This window comes from Ochotona curzoniae, unplaced genomic scaffold (assembly GCF_017591425.1).
Source record: "Ochotona curzoniae isolate NIBS_2020 unplaced genomic scaffold, NIBS_Ocur_1.0 contig_1071, whole genome shotgun sequence".
Lineage (NCBI taxonomy): Eukaryota > Metazoa > Chordata > Mammalia > Lagomorpha > Ochotonidae > Ochotona > Ochotona curzoniae.
The window spans coordinates 8,117,725-8,140,979 of NW_024464939.1; the positions used below are offsets into that span (position 1 = coordinate 8,117,725).

Sequence of the window (23,255 nt, forward strand, 5' to 3'; positions counted from 1 at the left end):
AGCCCTGTTTTATTGAAGCCATTGTGAACTGTGCTTTTCTAGTCCATCTTTGGATCTTGTTTTGTATCTACCTATATCATTTGACACAATTTCCACTGAATAAATTCCACTAAAATGTAATTGAAATGATACCCAGAAATAAAAATAAAAATTCTGAAAATAAAGACTAAGACTGGTAACATCCACTTCTGGGTTTTTTTTTTTTAAATATTTATATATTTGTATTGGAAAGGCAGATTTACAGAGAGAAGGAGATGCAGAAAGATCTTTCATCCACTGATTCACTCCCCACATGGCCACAAAAGCTGGAGCTGAGCTGATCCAAAGCCGGGAGTAGCGAGGACATGAATCAGTGACCACATGGGGACCCGGTGCATACAAGTTGAGGACTTTAGCCACTAGGCTACCATGCCAGGCCATCACTTCTGAATTTCATCTTCTAATTTGTATGTAGGAGATTTAAATGTTAAGCAATCAGTAATGCTGTCAAAAGTACTGTGAACTTCAGAGGTTTCTTCGATGTTTTTGATATTTAAGTATAAATAACTTTGGCACCATCCTTTGTTGGAATCATCAAAAGTAAATGCCTGAATTACTAAATCATTCAAATGTTCTGAAGGTGTGTAAAATGAAAGAAAAATCTAACATTTTAGGAAATTATCCTTGCCTCGCTAGGAAGAACAGTTAACGTTACCACATGATATTTTACACAAACTGTGTCCTTCAAATAATGAATTGCTGCTCACAATTGGACAACTGTTCATTGTACAAATGGTAGAAATATTAACTCCATTCTCTATATCTTCAAATAAAATTGTGCAACTTAAGAACACAGAGAAAGTGCATGTGTTTCTGTGGTGTGTGGAGAGTTTGGTCTAGTAGTGATAAGGCAATAATGGTATCTACATTCCATGTTTGAATCCCTAGGTTTGCTGCGTGTCTCTGTCTCCTAACTGCAGTTTTATGTTAATGTATATCCTAGAAGGAAACAGGTGAGGTGACGCTTCAAGGAGTTGAATCCCTGCCACTCACTCTCAAGGCAGACTTAGGTTGGATTATCAGTTCTCAGCTTCTACCTGGACTGGGCTTGAACACTGTTGACATATGGAGAAAGGACCATTTGATGTGGACTGTTTATCAAATAATTCAATCAATAAAATGAGGAAATAATGTTTTAATTTATTGGACCGTTTCATAATCTGTGGCTTTGTGACCAAACATGGGAATTTGAAGTACTTAGTCTGCCACGATCCACTAAGATTAATATAAATAATCAAAGGCCCATGGTGTGATGTACATTACATCTGTAGAATAACTTCCTTACAGAGTCTCACTTTTAAAAAAGCTTTCAAAATTTTAGTATCCAATTGGGCTGTAGCACACACTTCACTGAAATACTGCCTGCATGATATGATAATTTTACCCAGACATGGAGGAAATGTCTCATCAAGTGTTTCGTCTTTTATAAGCTTTTCATTGAAGCTAAGAGAAACTGCAGACAAGGGGTGTCTGCCATTACATCAAACCGCAGGCACATTATTTCATTTTGAAGTTGAATGTAGCCTGCAGCGTCTAATGATACGTTTTGAATGAGATCCGGTAAAAATTTCACAAAGGAAATCATAAGGTTTCTAAAAACATGAACATTTGAGAATTGACTACTTATTTTAATATTTACCTTATCTGGCATGTTAAATATAGCCACTCCATGCATTTTTCCTTTGATGAGCATTTAGAATGCAAGGGATGCCCAGCATTTGCTGATGTTTGGCAGCTATTGATTATAATGTAATAAGTTATTTGTTATGCAGAGTTAAGTAGAAAATCCATTTGAATCAAAGAGTATTTCTGTACTTTGAAAATGTCATTAAGAACGTTGAAAAGGTCACATTTTGAGATTGATGAAATAAAGATCAGTCATTCTTGGCTGGATGAACAGAATGTAATTGGAAAGTGAGACTTAAAAACTTTTGCTAGCACCGTGATAATGCAAATACGGGAGTCACAATGCTTCTCACAGCAATAAACAAGTTCTTTGTACATGATGATTTTCCTGAATAATTGATGCTATTTAGGTATTTGTGATGATTTGCAATTCTGAATATGAAACACCGACAAGAGCATGAAGTGTTAGATGCACGAAATTACTGATGTTTTAAGCAAAAGATGCAGAGTGGGCTATATTCCATTCCCAACATGCTCTGTGTTTTTATGAAGATGCTTTCATGTATACATGAACCTTAAATTTCCTACTACCAAAAAAGTGATGTTGTGTGTTTTACCTACATGAGGATCGGGAGTGGTTCACCAAGCAGTACGTGAATCAGTACCCTGATTACTCTTTATGAGAAGTGATTTTTATACTGCCAGGAAAATTATTCATATAATTAGATATGATGCATTTGGAAATTTACCTTGAAGTATGACAGCATTTCAAAAAGGGATATTATTAAAAAAAGTACCTAAGGACATGAAAAATTGTGTGTTTAAATACATATTTTTAATAAATTCCACTGTTCAAAGGCATTTTAAAGTACCTTTCTACCTTTTAAAGAGTTAAAAAGAAGAAATTTATTCTCTTTAACTTGTCTTCTTTGATTTGAGGTCATTTGAAGGTAATTAAGTGAGTGAAATCAAACTGTATTATTTGCTATCTTCTTTCTAGTGAGTGATTGGATTCTGCATTGAAATCAAAGATCTTATTTCAAATCAAATTAGTAGCACTCTCTGCATGTAGCATTTCTGCATATGTTACTTAAATTCTAGCCAGTATATGTTCTTTTCCCTGTATACAGTCAACACATAGCAGATTACTGCTGTATTCTATGTAATGATATTTCAGTCTATGATACACTGCATATACAACAGTGGTCCCATATAAATTGTATCTGAAAAAAATCCTAGCATCTAGTGATGTTTTACTTTTGGCAACATAAAATGGCTTACTCCTATGTTTCTCATGGTGCTGTAGTAGTTAAACCTGCACTGCCAATCTTATGAATGCATAGCCTATATAACTATGTATAACACCTAACACTTGATAAAGGGCAGTTATTTCTGGGTGCAGATGTAGGTCCTTGACCCATTTGGAGCTGATTTTTGTATAAAGTGAAAAATGGAGGCCCTCCTGCTTTCCTCTCCAGGCTGCTATCCAATTGTCCCAACAGCATTTGTTGAAGAGATCAGACTTTTTCCCTGAGTTATTTTCAGTTTTACTGTCAAAGATTAGTTGGCTGTACATTTGTGGGCTCCATTTTGGTGTTTCTCTTCTGTTCCATTGATCTTCTTCTCTGTTTCTGTACTAGTATTGGGACTCTTATGTTGATCACTGCTCTGTAGTATGTCTTGAGGTCTGGAATGTGATTCATCCAGTTTGATTTATATTCTTTAGGATAGCTTTGATTAGTCATGGTCTCTTGTGTTTCCAGATAAACTTTTGTATCTTCTTTTCTATTTCTGAGAAGAATGTTATTGGGATTTTGCTTAGGATGGCATTGAAACTGTATGTTACTTTTGGTAATAAGGACATTTTGCTGATGTTGATCCTGCCAATCCAGGGACCTGGTAAATATCTCAATCTTTTAATGTCTGCTTCTATGTCTTTTTCAATGATCTGTAATTTTCATCATAGAGGTCTTCCACATCTTTGGTTAGGTTAATTCCAAGATATTTAAGGTTCTTCTCCTCCATTTTAAAGGGGCTTGTACTTACAAGTTCTTTCTCAGCCATGGAGTTATTTGTGTAATAGCACCATCAATCTATATTAGTTAATTTTGCATTCTGTGACCCTGTCAAACTTTCTTATGAGTCCCAATAGTCTCTTGATCGAGTTTTTTGGTTCTTCTATGTAGAGAATCATGTCATTTGCAAATGGATAATTTTAATTCCTCATTTCTGATTTGAATTCCTTAGTTTCTTTTTCTTGTCCAATAGTTCAAGCAAGGACTTTCAATAGTATATTGAATAACAATGTTGAAAGTGGACAACCTTGTCTAGTTTCAGATCTTCTTGGAAAAACTTTTTGTCTTTCACCATTTAGTATGAGGCTGGAATTTGGTTTTCCATAATTGTTCTGAATGTGTTATAGAACGTTCCTTCTATACCTATCTTGTTTAGAGGTTTTAGCATGAAGTGGTGTTGGATTTTATCAAATGCCTTCTATCTTTTGGGATGATCACTGTTTTTCAATTGTTGATGTAGTGTTTCACATTTACTGATTTGCACATGTTACCATCCCTGCATGTCAGGGATAAATCCCACTTAGTTCGTGTGAATGATTACTCTGATGTATTGTTGGATCCTGTTGACCAGTATTTGGTTGAGGATTGATATATGTTCATTAGGGATATTGGTCTATAGTTCTCTTTCTCTATTGTGTCTCTATCTGATTTTTGTATCTAGGTGATATTGGTTTCATAGAAAGAGTATGGAAGGATGGCCTCTATGTCTGTTGTTTTGAGGAGCTTGTGGAGGTTGGGGTAAGTTTTTCATGGAACATTTCGTAGAATTCTGCAGTGAAGCCATCTGTATCAAGGCTTTTCTTTTTTTGGCAGGGATTTAATTACTGATTCAACCCCAGTCCTAGTTATAGGTCCATTTAGGTTATTAATTATCTCATGACTCAATTTTGGTAGATTGTATGTGTCCAAAAATCTATCCATTTCTTCTAGGTCTTCTGATTTGTTAGTATATAATTGCTTGTGGTAGGTCTGTTTTGTCCTGCCGACGTCCAAGATAGCTGCTGTTATGCTTTCTTTTCTATCTCTGCTGCTGCTGATGCATATCTTCTCCCTCCCTTTTTTTGGATTAGTTAGACTAGTAGGGGATCTATTTTGCTGATTTTCTCAAAGAATCAAGTATTTGATTCATTGATCTGAGGATTGTTCTTTTGGCCTTTATTTGGGTTAGCTCCTCCTTTATTTTGGTTTTTGTTTTTTTCCTGCACCCAGAAAACATCAAATTATCAGAGGAAAATTTAGGAAGCACTGTGCAAGATATAGGCATTGGCAAAGACTTCTTAGAAAAGTCACCCAAAGCACAGTCAGTTAAATCTAAAATAAACAAATAGGGCTACATTAATCTAGGAAGCTTCTGTACAGTAAAGGGAATAATAAAGAAAACAAGCAACCAACAGAATGGGAGAAAATATTTGCACATGATACAATATATAGGGGACTAATATCCAGGATTTACAAAGAGCTTCAGAAACTCATTGATAGCAAAAGAAACAACCTTGTGAAGAAATGGGCAAAGAAAATGAACATATGAAAAAAATGCTCACACTCCTTAGCTATCAGAGAAATACAAATAAAAACTGCATTGAGATTCCACCAACCCCAATGGGATTAGCCTACATTCAGAACTCTACTAACAGTACCTGCTGTCATGGATGTGGAGACAAAAGCACCCTCCTTTACTTTTAGTGGGAGTTTAAGTTAGTACAACCACTATGGAACTCAGTATGGAGAGTAGCACAATCTACAATGGCAAAGACATGAAAACAACCCAGATAGACATCAAAAGTTAGTTGTAAAGAAATTGTGGTACATCTACTCTAAAGAACTACTCAGTTATTAAAAAGAATAAAATTCTACCATTTTCAACCAAATGGTCCAAACTTAAAAGACCATTATGTTCAGCGAAATAAATCAATCCCAAAAGCACAAAATTCTCTCCAATGACACTGCTGAAAGGCAACTTTCATGTAAAATATAAGATCAATAGATATACAGGTAAGAATATACATGCATATATTCATCTAGAGTATCTGTATAATGCAGGCAAGTATCACATGATATGGAGATACATTACAGTAAACATCTCTACTTCTTAATAAAAGATGGACTCCCAAGAAAACTGTTAAATGCACCTTGACACTAGAATGTTGGACTTTATATCAATCTCTATACATACAGTGGAAACATATACTTAAATAGCAGAGTGATGGACTTGTGACTGTTACTTAGGGAACAAACCATTGTTACAATATCAGGAAAAACAGGAACCAGGGGAAGGAGGGTAGAAAACCAAATCTATGAGCACAGGGAATGGTAACATTAAAAACAAAGGATTTATTATTTTTCCATTTTTATTATATTTTTGACAATCTTGACATAGTTAATTAGGGTAAAAAGATTTAAGGGCTTTAGGAAAATGGGTAAGACTATTTTTCCATATTGTTTCCTTCATATATCTGAGGTAAGGAGGAATTTTAAGGGAGAAGCCCCACCTAGACTCCTACCCACCCCAGGTCCCGCATGTAGGGCATGCTCCAAGGGTCTTGCTCAAGTGGTTTTGATAGTTCAGCAGTTATGAATTGCTACCAATCTTGCCACTCCAAGCACAATGAGGTTGTTAGAGAATTCACTGATTGACATAGTCCATCATAGAGTCTCCATTTGCCCCGTTTTTCACTGCCAACATATAGCTGAGGTGGTTGATTAACTTGTTCTGTTCTCTGTCTTTTCATGGTTAGGGTTCTGAGTGAGGCAGTTCAATTGCGGGGATCCCCAAAGAAACTTTGTCTGAGGTGTTCCCAGACCGGATTCTTGTATGTACTAGCAAGTACAGGGACCAGTACAGTCCATTGCTCTGATCAGCTGGTGGTTGCAATTGCTGGGTTGATTCTGTTTACAGAACAATGGATGTTGCAGTCCAGCCTGGTTCTGCCCAGCACACACTCAGCCCTCACATAAACCAGTGGGAGCTGCAGCCTAGTCGGAGTGACCCACAATAAGCCCCCACCAGGTCCGCTCCCTATCCTGGTTTGCCAGTATGTGCAGCAAACTAGTCCAGTCTGTGCCACATCCCATTCAGCGCTCAAACATGTCAATGGGCATTGAAGCCAAGTTAAAAAATAAAGGATTTACTTTTTTAAAAGGCAGTTGTTTTTCCTACTTTTTCTACTTAAGGAAAATGTTTAGTGTAACATGGTGTGCTGTGTTGCACAGGCAGTGTCTACTGTGTTTCTAGATTACATCAACAGGCCAACATGAATGAAATACTCCACAAATGACAAGAAAGAGCAAGGCTGGCCCAGGCTAATACTAGTAGCCAGAAGCCATCCTCTCTGTTGCCTTGTCTGGCACAGTAACATGGTTGTGGAGAGGAGGAAGAGTAGTTGTGAGTTGAGATGCCATGGTTCTGGTGTCATCCTAGCTCTCTGTGACAATGCTGGCCCCAACATGCATTGTCTTTGAAATCCACTTTCCATGAACATTCTTGGGTCTGCTGATGCATGATTATCTGTTCAATTAGGCTTGACACTAAAAATATTACATTCCTTAAATAACACTGCTGGTACAATAAGCAAGCAATGACAGTTATATATGTTAATAATGCTTTTCAAAGTTTAGGTCATTTATATTTGATTCCACAATATCCTTTATTTTTCATACTTTATTATTATTATTATCTTAAATTTTGAATTTTATGGTATACCATAAAATATGGAACCCATATAGTTGCACAGCGCCTGGGATTTCCCTGCAGCCTCCCTAAGTTTCCAAACCAATGACTGATTTTTCCCATATTATTGCAATAGTATAGTCTTTCATAAGCAGTCATTAAGTCCATCAGTCTGTTAATTAAGTGTTTCCTGACATTGCTGGTGCAGACAGTGTCACATAGATAGTTTAGCATCCTATTGCCAAGATATATTGAACAGCTTCATTGGGAGTCCATCTTTGATTTGGATGTGGAGATGCATACTGCATTGCATCTTCATATCCGGATATGATAGTCTCTATTATGCCATCACTATACATTCCCATGGTGCTGTACATTTCTTGTTTTAACTTGATTCCTGTTTGTTTCATGCCATTAAATCCTTTAATATTAATTGTCATGAGTGAGACCTTATACATACCAAATTTACTTATTCATTTATTTCTATGGGGACATTTTATATTTATTAATTCATTTGGTTGAGAATTGTATGATATGAAAATGGTCATAAATTTTTCATAGATTTTTAAACTTTTTACAATTTTAATTTCCTTTTTAATATTGATTCTTAATTGAGAGGGATGCATGCCCATGTATGCCTATGATTAAGATGTGGAGGGTCAGGTATAGAGGAAAGTGGGTAGAACAAATGTTTCAGCTTTTTGTTGTTGTTGTTCCTGTGTCAGCAGGAGAAAGAGGCGTTGGTCTTTGCTCTTAAACTATATCACTTTTTGGAGATGTGGAACAGTCATTTGATGATGCCTTAGAATCCCTGATGTGAAGAAGAGTGTTCCAAGGGTGTTGTGTGGTTTTGATAATTCTGAGAAATTGTTAGTTTTATTGTTGCAGGGTTCAGAAAATCTTTCTAAGGTCTGTTAGTTGACCAAACCACCCTACTGCATCCTCAGACCCAGGAAAATGCTGCAAAGCTTGGCTAGGAGAGTAGTCCAACCTGTTCTGCTTGCCATCCTTTAACAAGGCAATTGATGACTCCCTCTTGCCTAGATGAGTAGGGAGACAGGTCCCCTGCGTGTATCTGGACATGCAGTTCATTGCACAGGGATCAACAAAGGAGGAGGCCCAGTTCCAATGTATGCAGTCCAAGGTTGGGCCACATACCCTGTGATTTTCCCTGTGGCCAGAGTCTTGAGTCCAGTCCATCTACTTTGGGAGTCCCAAAAGAAACCTTGCTTGAGGTGACTTCAGACTTTTGTGTGTGTATCAGCCAACATAGTGTCAGGTTAAGTTGGTCACCTGCACCAGCCAATGCACATATCATTGGATGCAAGTTTCCTGGTCAGTTCTGTTCCAGCCCCTTGTTTCACATTAACTAACAGGTACTACAGTGCAGTCTTGCCAGCCAACCACAAACCCAGTCCTCGCATATACCAGCAGATGTTGTAACCTTGGTGGGGTGACCCCAAAACTCTTACCAGGCTTTCCCCAAGTCTTAGTTTTTGCACATGCCAGCCTCTGCTTTGGTCTAGCCCAACCTATTCTGCATTCCTTCTGGCTCTCATGCATATCCATCGGTACTGCAGCTTAACTCTGTTTCCTGCTCCCTTAGTTGGCCCTTATATATGCCCACAGGTGCCTGGTCCAGCCTGTCCCTTCCCAATGCTGGCGCTCATTCTCATCAGCAGGAGCTGCAACACAGTGGAGGAGTGTTGCAGTTCTCCTACCAGGCACACTTTCAACCCCACTTCTCGCACATGCTAGGGGTACTATGGTCCAGCCCAGTGTGATTTGCTTCCAGTCCTGGTACTTGCAAACTGGTGCTGTGGCCTAACCTATCTGGCTCACACCCATTCTGGCTCTCTCTCATACCAGAAAATGCAGGAGCCTAGCCCAATCTAGCTCACCACCAGTCTCAGCATTCATGCGCAAATGGATGCAGTAGCCCAGCAGGGGAGTCCTGGAGGTTCCTCCAGTAGATGAGGTCTGCTCCCAGACCTGCTCTTATGCATGCCAGCTGGTCCTGCATCCTGGCCCAGCTCAGCCTTCTCCCAGCTCCAGTTTCTGTGATTGTTAGTTAGGTTTCTGCTGATGATTTCTGTGGTCTAGCCTGGCTCGGCCCATTATCACCCCTGTCTGCACAAAATGGTGGGTGCTGCTGTCCCAGAGGCAAACCCACAGGCCATCTACAGAATCTTCACCCAGGTCCAGTTCTCTTACATTCTGGTGTATGCCTGATGTCTAACACTTGTAAGCGGGTAATGTGGCATAGCCCAGATATGCATGCCATCCAGCCCCAGCTTCTGCGTGTACCAGTAGTAAGCGGATGATGTTGTTTAACCCAGCCCATGTCTCCCACACAGTTGGGTGCTTTGGCCTGACCCAGACATGTCCTATGGTTTCCCTCCTCTAAACTACCTTGTCTCATCTCCCCGCCACCTGTGAGGGCAGTAACCTGGTCCATGGGACATCCCGGAAGTCATTCCTCCACTGTCAAACATGGCCTCAAACATTCCCACTTCTTTATGTCCCCAGACGCTTTTTCCCCAGGCAATCTGCATCATGCCTGCCTGGCATCCAGGATGATTCCTGGCGGAGAGCTCTCCTCCTTCCCCAAATATCTTAAAAAAAAAATAAGCAGCTATGTCAGCACACTGGTATAGCTAACACAAATTTGGTTTCAGCTGTGGCCAGAATGCCCACCAGCTACTTGCTGCTTTTCTCCTAGCAGTGTAACACTTGCCTAGGCTTCACAGATTTTAATGGCTCCTCATAGGAATTGGCTTTGTAAAATGATTTTGGTAGTGAGGATGGCTGTAACCAAAAATTTAGAGAACAGATTATTTAGCTAATATTACTTAACAACACTTAAACAGACACACATTTTGTTTGACAACATGTTGTATATCATTTATTTGTGGAAAAGATTCAATGATTGGATAAGGTCTCTATATATGTACTGGTAGATTAATTTCGAATGCTTTATTATGATTAAAGGTCTCATTCAAATTTCTCTTTTGGGGGTAAGGCTGTCTGTGATGTATAATGATACCAATTCTCAAAGTAAAACTGATGTGAATTGTGACATTAGGCTTAATGTGACAATTTATTATATGAACAAATTAGATAGTGGTAGAAGTGCTGATAACACTATTTTGAAATATCATCAGCTATAAAGTACTGCATCACTGCTTTCTTCATAAGCAGAACTTAAATAAATCTATTTAATGACCCTATGCATTTTCTTCCCTCCATGTAACACTATATTTCTGCCTGCTATAATCTGCAATTACTTCCTGTTCCCTGAGGAGAACATTCCAGTGAAGAAATAAAAGCCATTTTAGTCACAATCAGCTCCTCTGTTCCCTAAGACATTTTTTATTTGTAAGGACTGAGGAAGACTCTTTCTGATGACTCCATGTATTCTATTATTGAAAAGCAATGAGTTCCTGAATTTTAAAATGCACCCTGAAGCCCATGCAGTCAAGATGCCACTGTCAAAATATGCAGAGCAATGATTGATTACCCAATTTATTGGTGATACTGTATATGCCATCAAAACACAGTTTAAATGATCCTGATGAGTACAGAAGGCTGTCATTGACAGGTGCAGAAATAAATGATGGGTTTCAGCTTTCCAATGTTTTTACAGCATTTTGCTGAGTGGCAGGTTGATAAATTAAAATTACAGTTGTAGCACCAAGCCTGAAAATACAACTGCTTTAGATTACAAAAATAGTCCTGTGGCAGCTTAGTATGCCTCCCCTCCCGCCACCCCCGCTGGTGCCCAGAGAGGCAGCTGGAGGGCCTCAGAAAGAAATGAAGCAGTTTTTAAAGTAGTCATTAGCTTTGTGTAGCATTGTTAGAGTCTAAAACATACTAAAACAGGGTTTTTATATAGGAAAATTGGTTTTATCCCCTTATTTAATTTTTCCCTGGAGATGTAGAGAAAAATTGAAAGAAAGCCATCAAAAGGACTACTTTGAATTGGTCATTAGTGATTCAATGATGTCAAATGTTCATACATAGAGCTTAAAGACAGTTTCTTGTTGATCTTCCAGTGGTTTCTACATTGAACCTAGATTTTAGCTTGTTGCACACTGACCATGATCTTTTGGAGTCCAAACAATATACCTTCTAAGACATCAATCAATCACTCTGATATCCTTTTTTTTAAAAGATTCATTTTTATTTTTATTGGAAAGGCGGATATACAGAGAGGAGACACAGAGAGGAAGATCTTCAGTCCAATGATTCACTCCCCAAGTGAGCTCAACAGCCGATGCTATGGCGATCTGAAGCCAGGAGCCTCTTCCGGGTCTCCCACACAGGTGCAGGGTCCCAAGGATTTGGACTGTCCTCGACTGCTTTCCCGGGCCACAGGCAGGGAGCTGGATGGGAAGCAGGGCTGCCGGGATTAGAACTGGCAGCCATATGGGATCCCGGGTGTGAAAGGCGAGGACCTTAACCACTGCGCCATCGTGCCAGGCCCGATCACTCTGATATTCTTAAAGAAAATGATATCTGGCATTTTCTTTCCACTTTTATGTCACTTTGTTCAAATCTTGCCACTTTTCAAGTCATGTCTGAATTTTGCAGCAGCTTTGTAAGTGGCTTTCCTATGACCATAGTTTGGGTAACATAACTCTTCTCTTAAAAACAGAACAGATACCCAGAAAATATACTTATGTCACTAATAACTCCATCCCATCTATAAAAGGGACGTTAGGTTATTTTCATTGGCACAATTTCTTAATACGTACATTGCCTTAACTTGTTAACCTTGTCTCTCTGGTCTTCGTGCACCTATCAAGGATGCTATTCTCATTTCATAAATTAAAATATTCTCTTAATAAATAAATCATTGATAGACATAGATCATTTGCCAACATTTTATAATCCTACTTTCATTTTAAAAACTCTAGTGTTAGAGTTGGCATTTTGTCATAGCAAGCTAAGCTGCCATCTGCAGTATGGGCTCCTTTTTGTGGTATCTGCTCCGCTTTCCAATCCAATTCCCTGCTAAAGAGCCTAGGAAATCAATGGAGGGGTTATTTGGGCCTCTGCCTCCATCTGGAAGACTTGGAAGCTCCTACTGCCTCAGCTAGGGCCAACCCTGATTGTTGTGGCCAGTAGGGGATATAACCAGCTATTGCTTGGAAATTCTGCCTTTAATACAAATAAATCTTAAAAAAAAAAGCAAAACTCAACCAAACTAAACCTCTACTGCCAACCATTCCTAAAGTAATGTTGCTTTACCTTTTATATGTTCCCATTCATAAAGTTGTAATATTATACCCCATACTTTACTTAAATCTGTCTTGATATTGCTACCACTTTTTTATAATGTTTAGGATGTCAGATTCAGTTAACTGGAATTTGTATGCTTCAGTGGAATTTACCTCTTTTGGGACATTTTTTTAAAAGAAAATTAAAATTAGTAATAACAGATTCTCATATCCTGTAATTATGTGTCAGATACTGTTCTGAGCACTATACTACTAAAAAAAAATTGGGTGAAGTTAAAACAATATGAATATTTTACCTAATAAGAATGTCAAGCTTTGGTAAGATTTTCTTTAAACAACAGAAATATGCTGAAGATATTAATACAGTTTAGTACTGTAAACATAGATGCAACTGGTTCTGCTAGGTAAATTATTTCATTAAATACAGTTCTATGAAGGTCAGTTTTTAATCCAAGGAGAATTATATGTCCTAGTGGTGTATAGTTCTTCTTGTTTGTACTTAGAAGAATATGTCACATCCATCTCAGGAGACTTAAGAGATTCTGGCTGGTCTGGACTCTGATTAGCTCATTCATAGAGCTAGTACCTCCAGAAAACCAATGCAATAACAGTAATTTCACTATTTTCAAACCTTTGATATACTCTCAAAGCTCTCCCAACCAATCATGAGAAATCACATATTGTAAGATGCACCAGTATAACTCACTTACTGAGTTGGAAATCGTGTTTATCCTAGTTGTTAAGACTCCCAGATTTTACATCAGAGTGCTTGTGTTCAGTTCTCAGGTCTCCCATGTGGGTGCAGGGGACCAGGGACTTGAGCCATTCTCCCCTACTTTCCCAGGTCATGAGCAAAGAGCTAGGTTGGAAGTGGAGCCATGGGATTTGAACTGGTATCTGTAGGTATGCTGGTGCTGCAGGAGGGAAATTAGCCTGATAAACAACTCTGCTGACCCCTTTGCTCACTTTTCTAAATTCACGCTTGTTGCTTGTTTTCTTCTTGGCTAGTTCCAAAATTAAAATTTATCTGGTTTTCCAAAAAATAAAACATTTTACAGCAGTTTATTAATTATTCCAAATTGTAATGTATAGACTCATTATACAATCCACCCTTTAGTATTCCTTTATGCTCAAATTTAAGCCTAACACTAAAAACAAGATGACCAATGTAGTTATAAGATTAAGTGAGTGATATGGGTAAGAATTTTAATGTTTAATGTAATTTTTCTAATTTATAACGTTAACATACATTTCACAGCATATATTGGTAGAAATGTACATATTTACTAACTGTATAAATAACTTGTTTATATATGAATGTATTTGTAATGTTTAAAACTTCATGGCTTATTAATACGGAATATGAATTAAATATTTAATATTTAAATTACATTATCTAATGCCCATAATTTTATAGTTCAATGTAATCACAACCTTAGCTCTGAGTAGGGCACTGGAATGCATTTGTTATGTATGTTAGCACAGGCAATGTTTTGACTTCTCTGGCTCGCATTTTGGGATTCCTCACATTTTGGGTCCCTGATAGGTAAATTCTAACAGAATTCTAGATTGATGTGGCCATCTCTACTGTATCATCTAAAAAGGAGAGAACTGTCTGAAATTAGATTGCAAAGATTTTCCAGAGGTATTCCAGGGATTGTAAGTGTGTGTGTAAGAAAAAAAAAAAGACTAACTTGCATTTGTTTATATGTTGAACATGTACGAAAGTGAAAAAGCAATTTAGACAATGGTCCCCAGGTCTGGGCAGCTTTGAAAAAATGCGACTTCTGTTGATCTAGGTTAGGCAACCAGAGCCTCACTCTGGGCTGATGCACACGAAGGACAGTTTTTCTTCACTGAACATATGTAGCTGAAGAGCTCAGATCTGACTTTCCACTGAGCTGCTTTTTGCAATTCCATGATTTTTCTCAGAATGCAAATAATTTCCTTTGCTATAATTTTGCTTGACAAGTATTTTCTGTTAGAATATTCTGATTGAGTTTTATTGTAATATTTACAACATTTTATTTCATAATTAGTACAGAACCTTTATTAGGTGAATAATTTGGATCCCTAATTCTGTATTAAGAAGAAATTTATGTTCTTCTATTTTAAATTTAAATGATAATTATTACTGTTCACAATTAAAACCTGAAACAATACATGCTCTCACTTTTTAAAAGATTTATTTATTTATTTACATTACAAATATTACAAAGTCAGATATACAGAGAGGAGGAGAGACAGATAGGAAGATCTTCCATCTGATGATTCACTCCCCAAATGAGTGCAACAGCCGATGCTGCACCAATCCAAAGCTGAGAACCAGGAACCTCTGCCAGGTCTCCCACGTGGCTGCAGGGTCCCAAAGCATTGGGCCGTCCTCAACTGCTTTCCCAGGCCACAAGCAGGGAGCTGGATGGGAAGTGGAACTGCCGGGATTAGAACCGGCGCCCATATAGGATCCCAGCGCATTCAAGGTGAGGACTTTAGCCGCTGGGCCATGCCGCTGGGCCCTCATTTTGTTTTATAGTGCTATTCAATCACAATTGCTAGTTTTTTTCTCCATTATAGGAGCTTTCAGTTCTGCAATGCAGCATGTGAATTGGCCCCTAAAAGAAATGCTTTTGCCTCTGAGAGTTCTGTGACTGAGTTTTTACAGCAATACACATGAATATATCTTTAGAATTTTGATAGTAGCTGATAGTTATGCACAGTTCTTACTTGCTGAGAGCAGAACTAATTTTTTGACTTAAATTATATAGTATATCCTTTATTCCACAAATGAGCACCTGAAGTTTGGGAGTTTAAGTAATTTCCTAACTAATAAAGCTAACTTTTAAGTGTCAAGAGACTATGAAGTTGAATCAACTTTTAGAAGTACATATTAACAAACTTGATTTTAAGACCCTGGCAGGCAACGAACTGAGATATGCAACATATGGATGTAATTTATTTGTTAATGCAATCTAATTTTTATTAAGCATAGAACTAGAGATAATGTAAATGAGGTGTGCAGTGGACAGACTCACTGTTATATAGTCAGGTGTCAATGGAGAATAGACATCACATACCATGCATTGATTTACTTTGGCATGTTACTAGGCATTAGAAATTATAAATTTGGAGGGCAATTTCTTCCTTTGAATTCCTGGCCTGATGTGCTTTTATGCGTCCATTATACATACTTGTATCATATCTTCTTTGAAAAAGGCTAGGAGGCAGATTCATATATAATTATGGACAACTTTATTTACAAAAAAACTCTTGAAAAAAGTGTAGACAGCTAAACATTAAAGTACCTATTCAGCAGAACCACTTGGGACTTATTTTGCACCTCACTTTACTTTTAAGACCTAGCAGCATTTTATAAGTGCAATTCAAATTTTTCCACTTAGAGCATTTGCTGGGTTATGCATGATGCTTTTAATTTTCAGCAAGATTTTCTCAGTTGTAATATTGAGGGCTAAACTCTGGTAGGTTTCAGCTAGAGGTTATTTGGATCTATTCTTGTGCAACATAGACCCTGAACTAAAAAAAAAAAAAAATAGATCCAACTGCAAGGTAGTCAAGAGAACAGAAAAAGTTGCAGAAAAAACGTACTAGTTGAGGGATGAGAAGCTATTGAAGTCCTTTTGATTTGAGAGCAGACACATATGCATTAAAAATAAAGGACTCTTAGAGTAGAGGTTTTTAACAAAGAGAGCTGATGATTGATGCAGGGAAGAGGCATGATCTGAAAAGGTTTTTGGATGAGACCAACTTGACCTTTCATTTTCCATGAAGTCCTTAAATAAATGCACATACTTCATTTTTATCTTCCACCTTTCCTAGCAGTTATTTTGATAGCTAGATTCAAATGGCTTTCTGAAGTGCATTTGTAAGGCACAGAAAGGAATTGGAAACCCTATGGCTAAATGGCTATTCAAGGTCATGGGTAAAATATCACTTAAAATCTGATCCCGCTCATATTTCTGATTGCCAAGAATGAGTATTGTACCTGCCTATACATGACAGCTTTCTCTTTATCAGATGCAGCATGGTTTCTCTAATGTAGAGGTCACACCATGCTGTGATTTTGACACTTGACAGTATCAACCATAATTCTGAGCATCCCTTCATGTAACATTTGAATATGTTAGACAACTAATGGTTTAATAAGGCAGACAAAAGAAACTGTTGATTTCCAATTATTTCAGAATGCCAGGAAAATAGTACATATATATTTTAGATATCACTATGTTACTATTAGGGCATGAAGCAAAACTCCGAATGGTAGGCATCAGCAGAGGCAAGCATTGAGCATTTTCAAGACAAGGATTAAAAAAATCATTACAAAACCCTTAAGAGATAGTGAAAAGCAAAGGCAAAAATTCCTTGGTGTCCGTACTGATAGTCCTTGGTGAGGATGTGGGAATCTTCAGGGTTGAGATACGAGCCTCCTCCTGTCTACCTGCTCCACTCTAGCGTCTCCCCCCTGTTGTAAGGATGGCTCCTGATTCCCCCCTTATGCCTGTGTAGCTTTACTATTGTCTAGTGCCGACTCGAGTCTGTTGTCTATGAATTAACAGAATTCATTCTGATAGGCTATATTTCACGTCTTCCTTACACTTTTTAGGGAGATGGAAGATTTTAAAAAAAGAACACAATAGAGCAAAAAAAAAAAAAAAACAAAATAGACAACAGAAAGCCTCACCAATGGAATAAATGAAGCAGAAAAAAGAATATCAGAGTTGGCAAATAACCTATTCAAGGATACAACGTCAATCAGACATATGGGAAGCAATCCAAATAAAGCCAAAACCATTATTCAAGATCTGAATGACACAATCAAAAAATTGAATATCAGAATTATAGGACTTCCTGTAGGTGTGGAAAGATAGGTAGGATTGTAGGGAGTATTCAATGAAATTATAAAACAGAATTTCCCAAACATTTGGAACATAAAGGGAAGCTATTACAGAAAGACAGTGAACCTCAAATTAATTCAATCCCCAAAGATCCTCACCCAGACACATCATTGTCAAACTCCCCTCAAATGAACATAAAGAAAGAATTCTGAAACAAGCATGTAAAAATGATCAGATTACATATAGAGGATAACCGATCAGACTCACTGCTGAATTCTCTGAAGAGACTCTTAAAGTAAGAAGAGAATGGAGTGATATTCATCAGATTTGAAAACAGAATACCTGTGAACCCAGAATATATCCAGCAAAGCTTTCATTTATATTTGAAATGAAATAAAATATTTCCACAGTAAAAAGATGCTCGAGGACTTTGTGAACAGTGAACCAGTCCTAGAAATGCTACTCAAAACCGTGATAAAGACAAAAAGAAAAGAAGTTAGCCATTCTCACTGATAGAAATATAAATATTCCATTAAAACCCATAAAAGAAAGAAAAAAAACATAAAAGAAACCAGAGATAACAAAGATCACAACTGCAACCTATCAATATTAATTCTTAATACAAATGGCTTAAACTCATCTATGAAAAGACGCAGATTAACAGAATGGATCAAAGACTAGGACCCATCTATCTGTTTTCTACAAGAAATTTAATCAACAGAGATACAGAAATTGAAAGTGAGAGGATGGAAAAGAACATTTCATGCCAATGCAAAAGAAAAAAGAACTAGTGTATCCGTATTAATATCAGATGATATAGACTTCACCATGAAAGAACATTAAAAAAGATGATGAGGGTCACTACATAATAATAAAAGGAACCATCCACCAAGAAGAAATAACAGTAGTAAGTATATATACACCAAATACCAGGGCACCTAGCTACATGAAACAAGAGGAGATGCCGATGTCAATACAACAATAGTGGGGGACCTTAATATCAGTGAACAGATCAACAAGAGAGAAACTCAGCAACGAAACAAGAGATCTCACATAGACAATAGAAAAAATGAACTTTATCAATATTTACAGAATACTTCATCCCATGGACACTGAATATACAACTTTTGTCCATCTGTACATGGAATCTTCTCTAGGATAAATCATATTATAGGTCCCAAAACAAGCCTCAGCAATTTTAAAAATTGAAATCATCCCATGCAACTTCTCAGACCACCATGGAGTGGAACTACAGATTAGTAAATCAAATTTTTTTGAACATGAACAATGTGTCACTGAACAAACAATGGCTTAGGAAAGAAATTGAAGAGGAAATTAAAATTTTCCTTGAAACCAATGAAGACTCAAACACAACTCACCAAAACTTATGGAGGCTACCAAAGCAGTGTTGAGATAAATTTATTGCAATCAGTGCCAATATTAGGAAACAAGAAAAACACCAGATAAATGAGCTAAACATACACCTGAATGAACTAGAAATACAATACCAAAATAATCCCAAGATCAACAGAAAACAAGAAATAATCAAAACAAGAGAAGAAATAAACCAAACAGACACCAAAAGAACAATACATAAAGTCAACGAAACAAAGAATTATTTCTTTAAGAAAATAAATAGACATCCCACTGGCAAAATTGATTTTAAAAAGTGGAAAAAGACAAGGGTTAATAGCATCAAAAATGAAAAAGGAAACGTAAAAACAGATACAACACCATACAGAGAATAATCAGAAATTACTGCAAGCAACTATATGCCACCAAATCAAAAGACTTTTAAGAAATGCTTAATTCCTGGAAACATACCACCTACCAAAACTGAGTCATGAGGAAGCAGAAAATGTAAAAAAAATTATAATGAGACAGATCAAATCATTAGTTACATCACTCCTAACAAAGAAAAGTCCAGGCCCAGATGGCTTTTCTGCTGAATTTTACAAAGCCTTTCAAGTAGAACTGACCCCAATTCTTCATAATATATTCAAAACAATAGAGAGCCATTATATCAGACCAATCAATCATATGGACTAGGTAGAATTTATCCTTAGCATGCAGGGATTGTAACAAGTGCAAATCAATAAGTGTGATGCGCCACATCAACACATTGAAAAAAGATGTGATCATCTCAATAGATGCAGAGAAGGCATTTGATGAAATCCAACATCAATTCATGCTAAACATGCCAAGCAAGATATGCATAGAAAGAAGATTCTACATCATAATCAAAGCTATATCTGGAAACTTTTCCACTAAGATCTGAAATATAGGAGTGTCCAATTTCAACACTACTATTCAATATAGTATGAAAGTCTTACCTAGGGCTATTAAAGAATAAAAATAAATTAAAATAATTTCTTGTTTTTAGATGACATGATATTATACATATGAGAAGCATTATAGTCAACCAAGAGTTTATTGGAACTCTTAAGAGAGTTTGAAGGGTTGCAGGATACAACAATAATGAACATAAATCCTAGTATACAAAAACAATTGCATGGCTTAGGAGGAACTCATGAGTACAGTCCCCTTTAACAGAGTGACGAGTATTAAATACCTTGAAAACCTAAAGACCTTACCAAAGATGTGGAATACTTCTTTAATGAAAATTGCAAAACATTGAAAAAAAGAATAGAAGATGTTAAAAGATGGAGATATCTACCATGTTCTTGGGTTGGCAGAATCAACATCATCAAAATGTCCATATTAGCAAAAGTATTTTACAGGTTCAATGCAATCCCAACGAAAATCCCAACGGCATACCTACAATGTCATGATACACTTAAACAGAAGAACAATGAACTTGTGACTATTGCTGAAGAACTATACTATTGTAACAGTACAGAGGAAACTGATAAAGGGAGGGAAAAAAGGAAGAGTGGGAAGGGGAAATTGCTGGGGCTATGGAACTGTATCATGAAAAAAAGGTTAAATAAATAAATAAGTAAATCAGTAAGATTTAGAAACTCCATTTTTATATTTATAACCAACATAAATATGGGCCCTGTGCTCCTGAAAATATAGCAACATTTTGAGTCAAATTTGAAGCATTCAAATATCCGGTCACACAGTTTAGACTGACAGAATACATTGTCATGTATTCTTACAAAGTGGAAACGAATGGATCACTTATACCTAAGCATCTCAGAAATGCGATGTGTATTAAGAGGTCCGGGGAGAACACATATAGTATCAATTCATTCAAATTATCAGAAAAATAAATGATTGTTTGGATATGCATATTGATTTATAATAAGACTACGAAAAGATGAAAAGTTAGGTCATTATCATAAGGTCCAGCCAGTAAGCATATAACTGGCGTGAAGAGGTGTATTGAAATTTGTTGTGGGTGTTGACAGCATGAAGCTCTACAATAGCTCCATGTTCTCTTTTAAATAAATTATTAGTTATGTTTATGTAATTTCTGCTTCTGGATTTGGATGATACTTACATGTTCCATTTGCAGTAATTTGTCAAGGTCTATATACACTAGTGTACACACACACACACACACACACACACACACACACACACACACACACTTTTTCCTTTTCTCAGGGCTAACAGAATGCCAAGAAACCAGAGTGGGTTGGAGGGAGACTCAGCCTGGCCCAGTGCCATGAACTTTGCTGCATTTGCTGTAACATCTTTATTCTCATTTGCATTTCTCTTGTTGGATCAAGGTCATAGCTCTCAAACCAAAACACCTTAGAGTGAGGTCATTATCATGAGATCCAGCCAGTAAGTATATAATCGGAGTGAAGACTGTATTGAAGTTTGTTGTGGGCGTTGACAGCGTTAAGGTATACAATGGCTTCATCTTCTCTTTTTAGTAAATTATTAGATGCTACAATTATGTTTATGTAATTTCTGTCTCTGGATTTGGATGATAGTTGCACATTCCATTTACAATAATTTATCAGGTTCTATGTAAGCATGTTCTTTTCTTCGTGTTATATTTCACAATAACAGGAGTTAAATTTAAAAACTAGGTTAGAGAGATGAGGAAAAGTGAAGCTGTGTGGCTCAGAATAATTTTTCTTAAAGATCGTTTTTATTGTTTGAAAGGCAGGACTAGGGCCCGGCGCGATGGCACAGTGGTTAAGGTCCTCGCCTTGCACGCCCGGGATCCCATATGGGCGCCAGTTCTAATCCCGGCAGCCCTGCTTCCCATCCAGCTCCCTGCCTGGGGGAGGCAGTCGAGGACGGCCCAAAGCTTTGGGACCCTGCACCTGTGTGGGAGGCCTGGAAGAGGCTCCTGGCTTCGGATCGCCATAGCATCGGCTGTTGCACTCACTTGGGGAGTGAATCATCAGATGGAAGATCTTCCTCTCTGTCTCTCCTCTCTGTATATTCGCCTTTCCAATAAAAATAAAATAAATCTTAAAAAAAAAAAGAAAGAAAAGTAGGACCAGGGAGAGAGCAAGGCTGAGTGAGAGAGAGAGAAAGAGGGAGAGAGGTATTTTCTATACCCTCAGTAGGCAGGATTTGATCAGACTGAAGTAGGTTGCCAGGGGCTTCATTTGGGCATGCTACATGGGTACAAAGGCCCCAAAATTTGGGCTATCTTTTGGGACTTTCCAGATGTATTATCAGGGAGCTGGATTGGAAGCTGAATAGCCAGGATACAAACTGGTGCCCATGTAGGATTTTTTCCCCCTGCAGGTGACAATTTACCCATTATGCCACAACACTAGCCCTTTCAGAGCAATTTTCAAAACTAATCTGAGTATATTCTTACATAATGAAAATATGAATAATCATCATTTGCTTGTTTGGCTTTTGTGGAAGATGCAGAATATTACGTATTTTTGTTAGCTTAAGTAGTGAGGTGACAAAAACATCCAAGGGGATACGTTATAAAACAAAGCAATAGTGCATGAAATTATACATTACAGTTTTGGATATAAGATTGATTGTTTTTTTAAAAAAAACTATCTCAAAATTCCTTCCAAACTTGTCTTGAAAGATTATTATTTAAAATATTTAGGTATATACTCACCCAACTGACAGGAAAGGCTCCTTTGATTCAAGTCTATGAAAAAAAATGAAACATTCATTTTAATATGGCAACTTTCTAAATTATTTAAATTACTTTCATATTTATCTATTGGAATTATTATTTTGATGTATTTATTTGTGGTTTTTGGACTGGTGAAGAAACTTATAATGCGCCTTTTCCATACTGGCTAAATAAGCTACTTCAGAGTAATGTTTTGTGAAGTACGGAGGGGCAACAGAGACTACATGGCATTTTATTGGCCTAGTGGATAATGTCAGTTTGTACATTAGGATTGTCGGTGTCCTCTCTATCTCTCAAGAGCTATGTATTTTTTTCAAAAGGCAAGTCTGGTCCAGAAGTTTGTGGTTGCTTGTGACATACTAAGGGAATTACTCAAAAGTGCTCTGGAGGAAGTTTGGCGTAGATGTTAAGACACTAGCTGGGACAACCACGGGCAGTGTCTGTATTCAAGTCCTGCCTTTGCTCCACCTTCGTACTGATCCACACCACACCTTGCAGAGTCAAGAGATGGGAGGCAAGATTCAAGTGTAGGCATTTGCCATCAGTCTGGCCCAGAACAGAATGTATGGGGTTTGGGGGAAGAATGAACTAGTCAAGAGAAGATTCTCATTCTTCTCTCTCCTCCTCCACCCCTACCCCTGTTAAATAGATAAATTAAAACATTTGTGTATAATTCAAAATAAATAGATATAGGTAACCAAGTATATACATGTATTC

The 23,255-nt window shown here is 37.3% G+C and overlaps 1 protein-coding gene across 16 annotated transcripts in view; it reads right to left on the minus strand.

Annotated features, from left to right (window-relative positions):
* RALYL (RALY RNA binding protein like) overlaps positions 1 to 23,255 on the minus strand; it is a 632,446-nt gene that overhangs the window by 76,500 nt on the left and 532,691 nt on the right. For 11 of the 16 annotated variants that reach the window (XM_040993810.1, XM_040993924.1, XM_040993863.1 and 8 more), the window contains one exon: positions 22,518 to 22,550. The exons of the other annotated variants lie outside the window; for them this stretch is intronic. In XM_040993810.1, the coding sequence (XP_040849744.1) occupies positions 22,518 to 22,550 (33 nt within the window). The remainder of the gene's footprint in view (positions 1 to 22,517; positions 22,551 to 23,255) is intronic. 16 annotated transcript variants of the gene reach the window in all.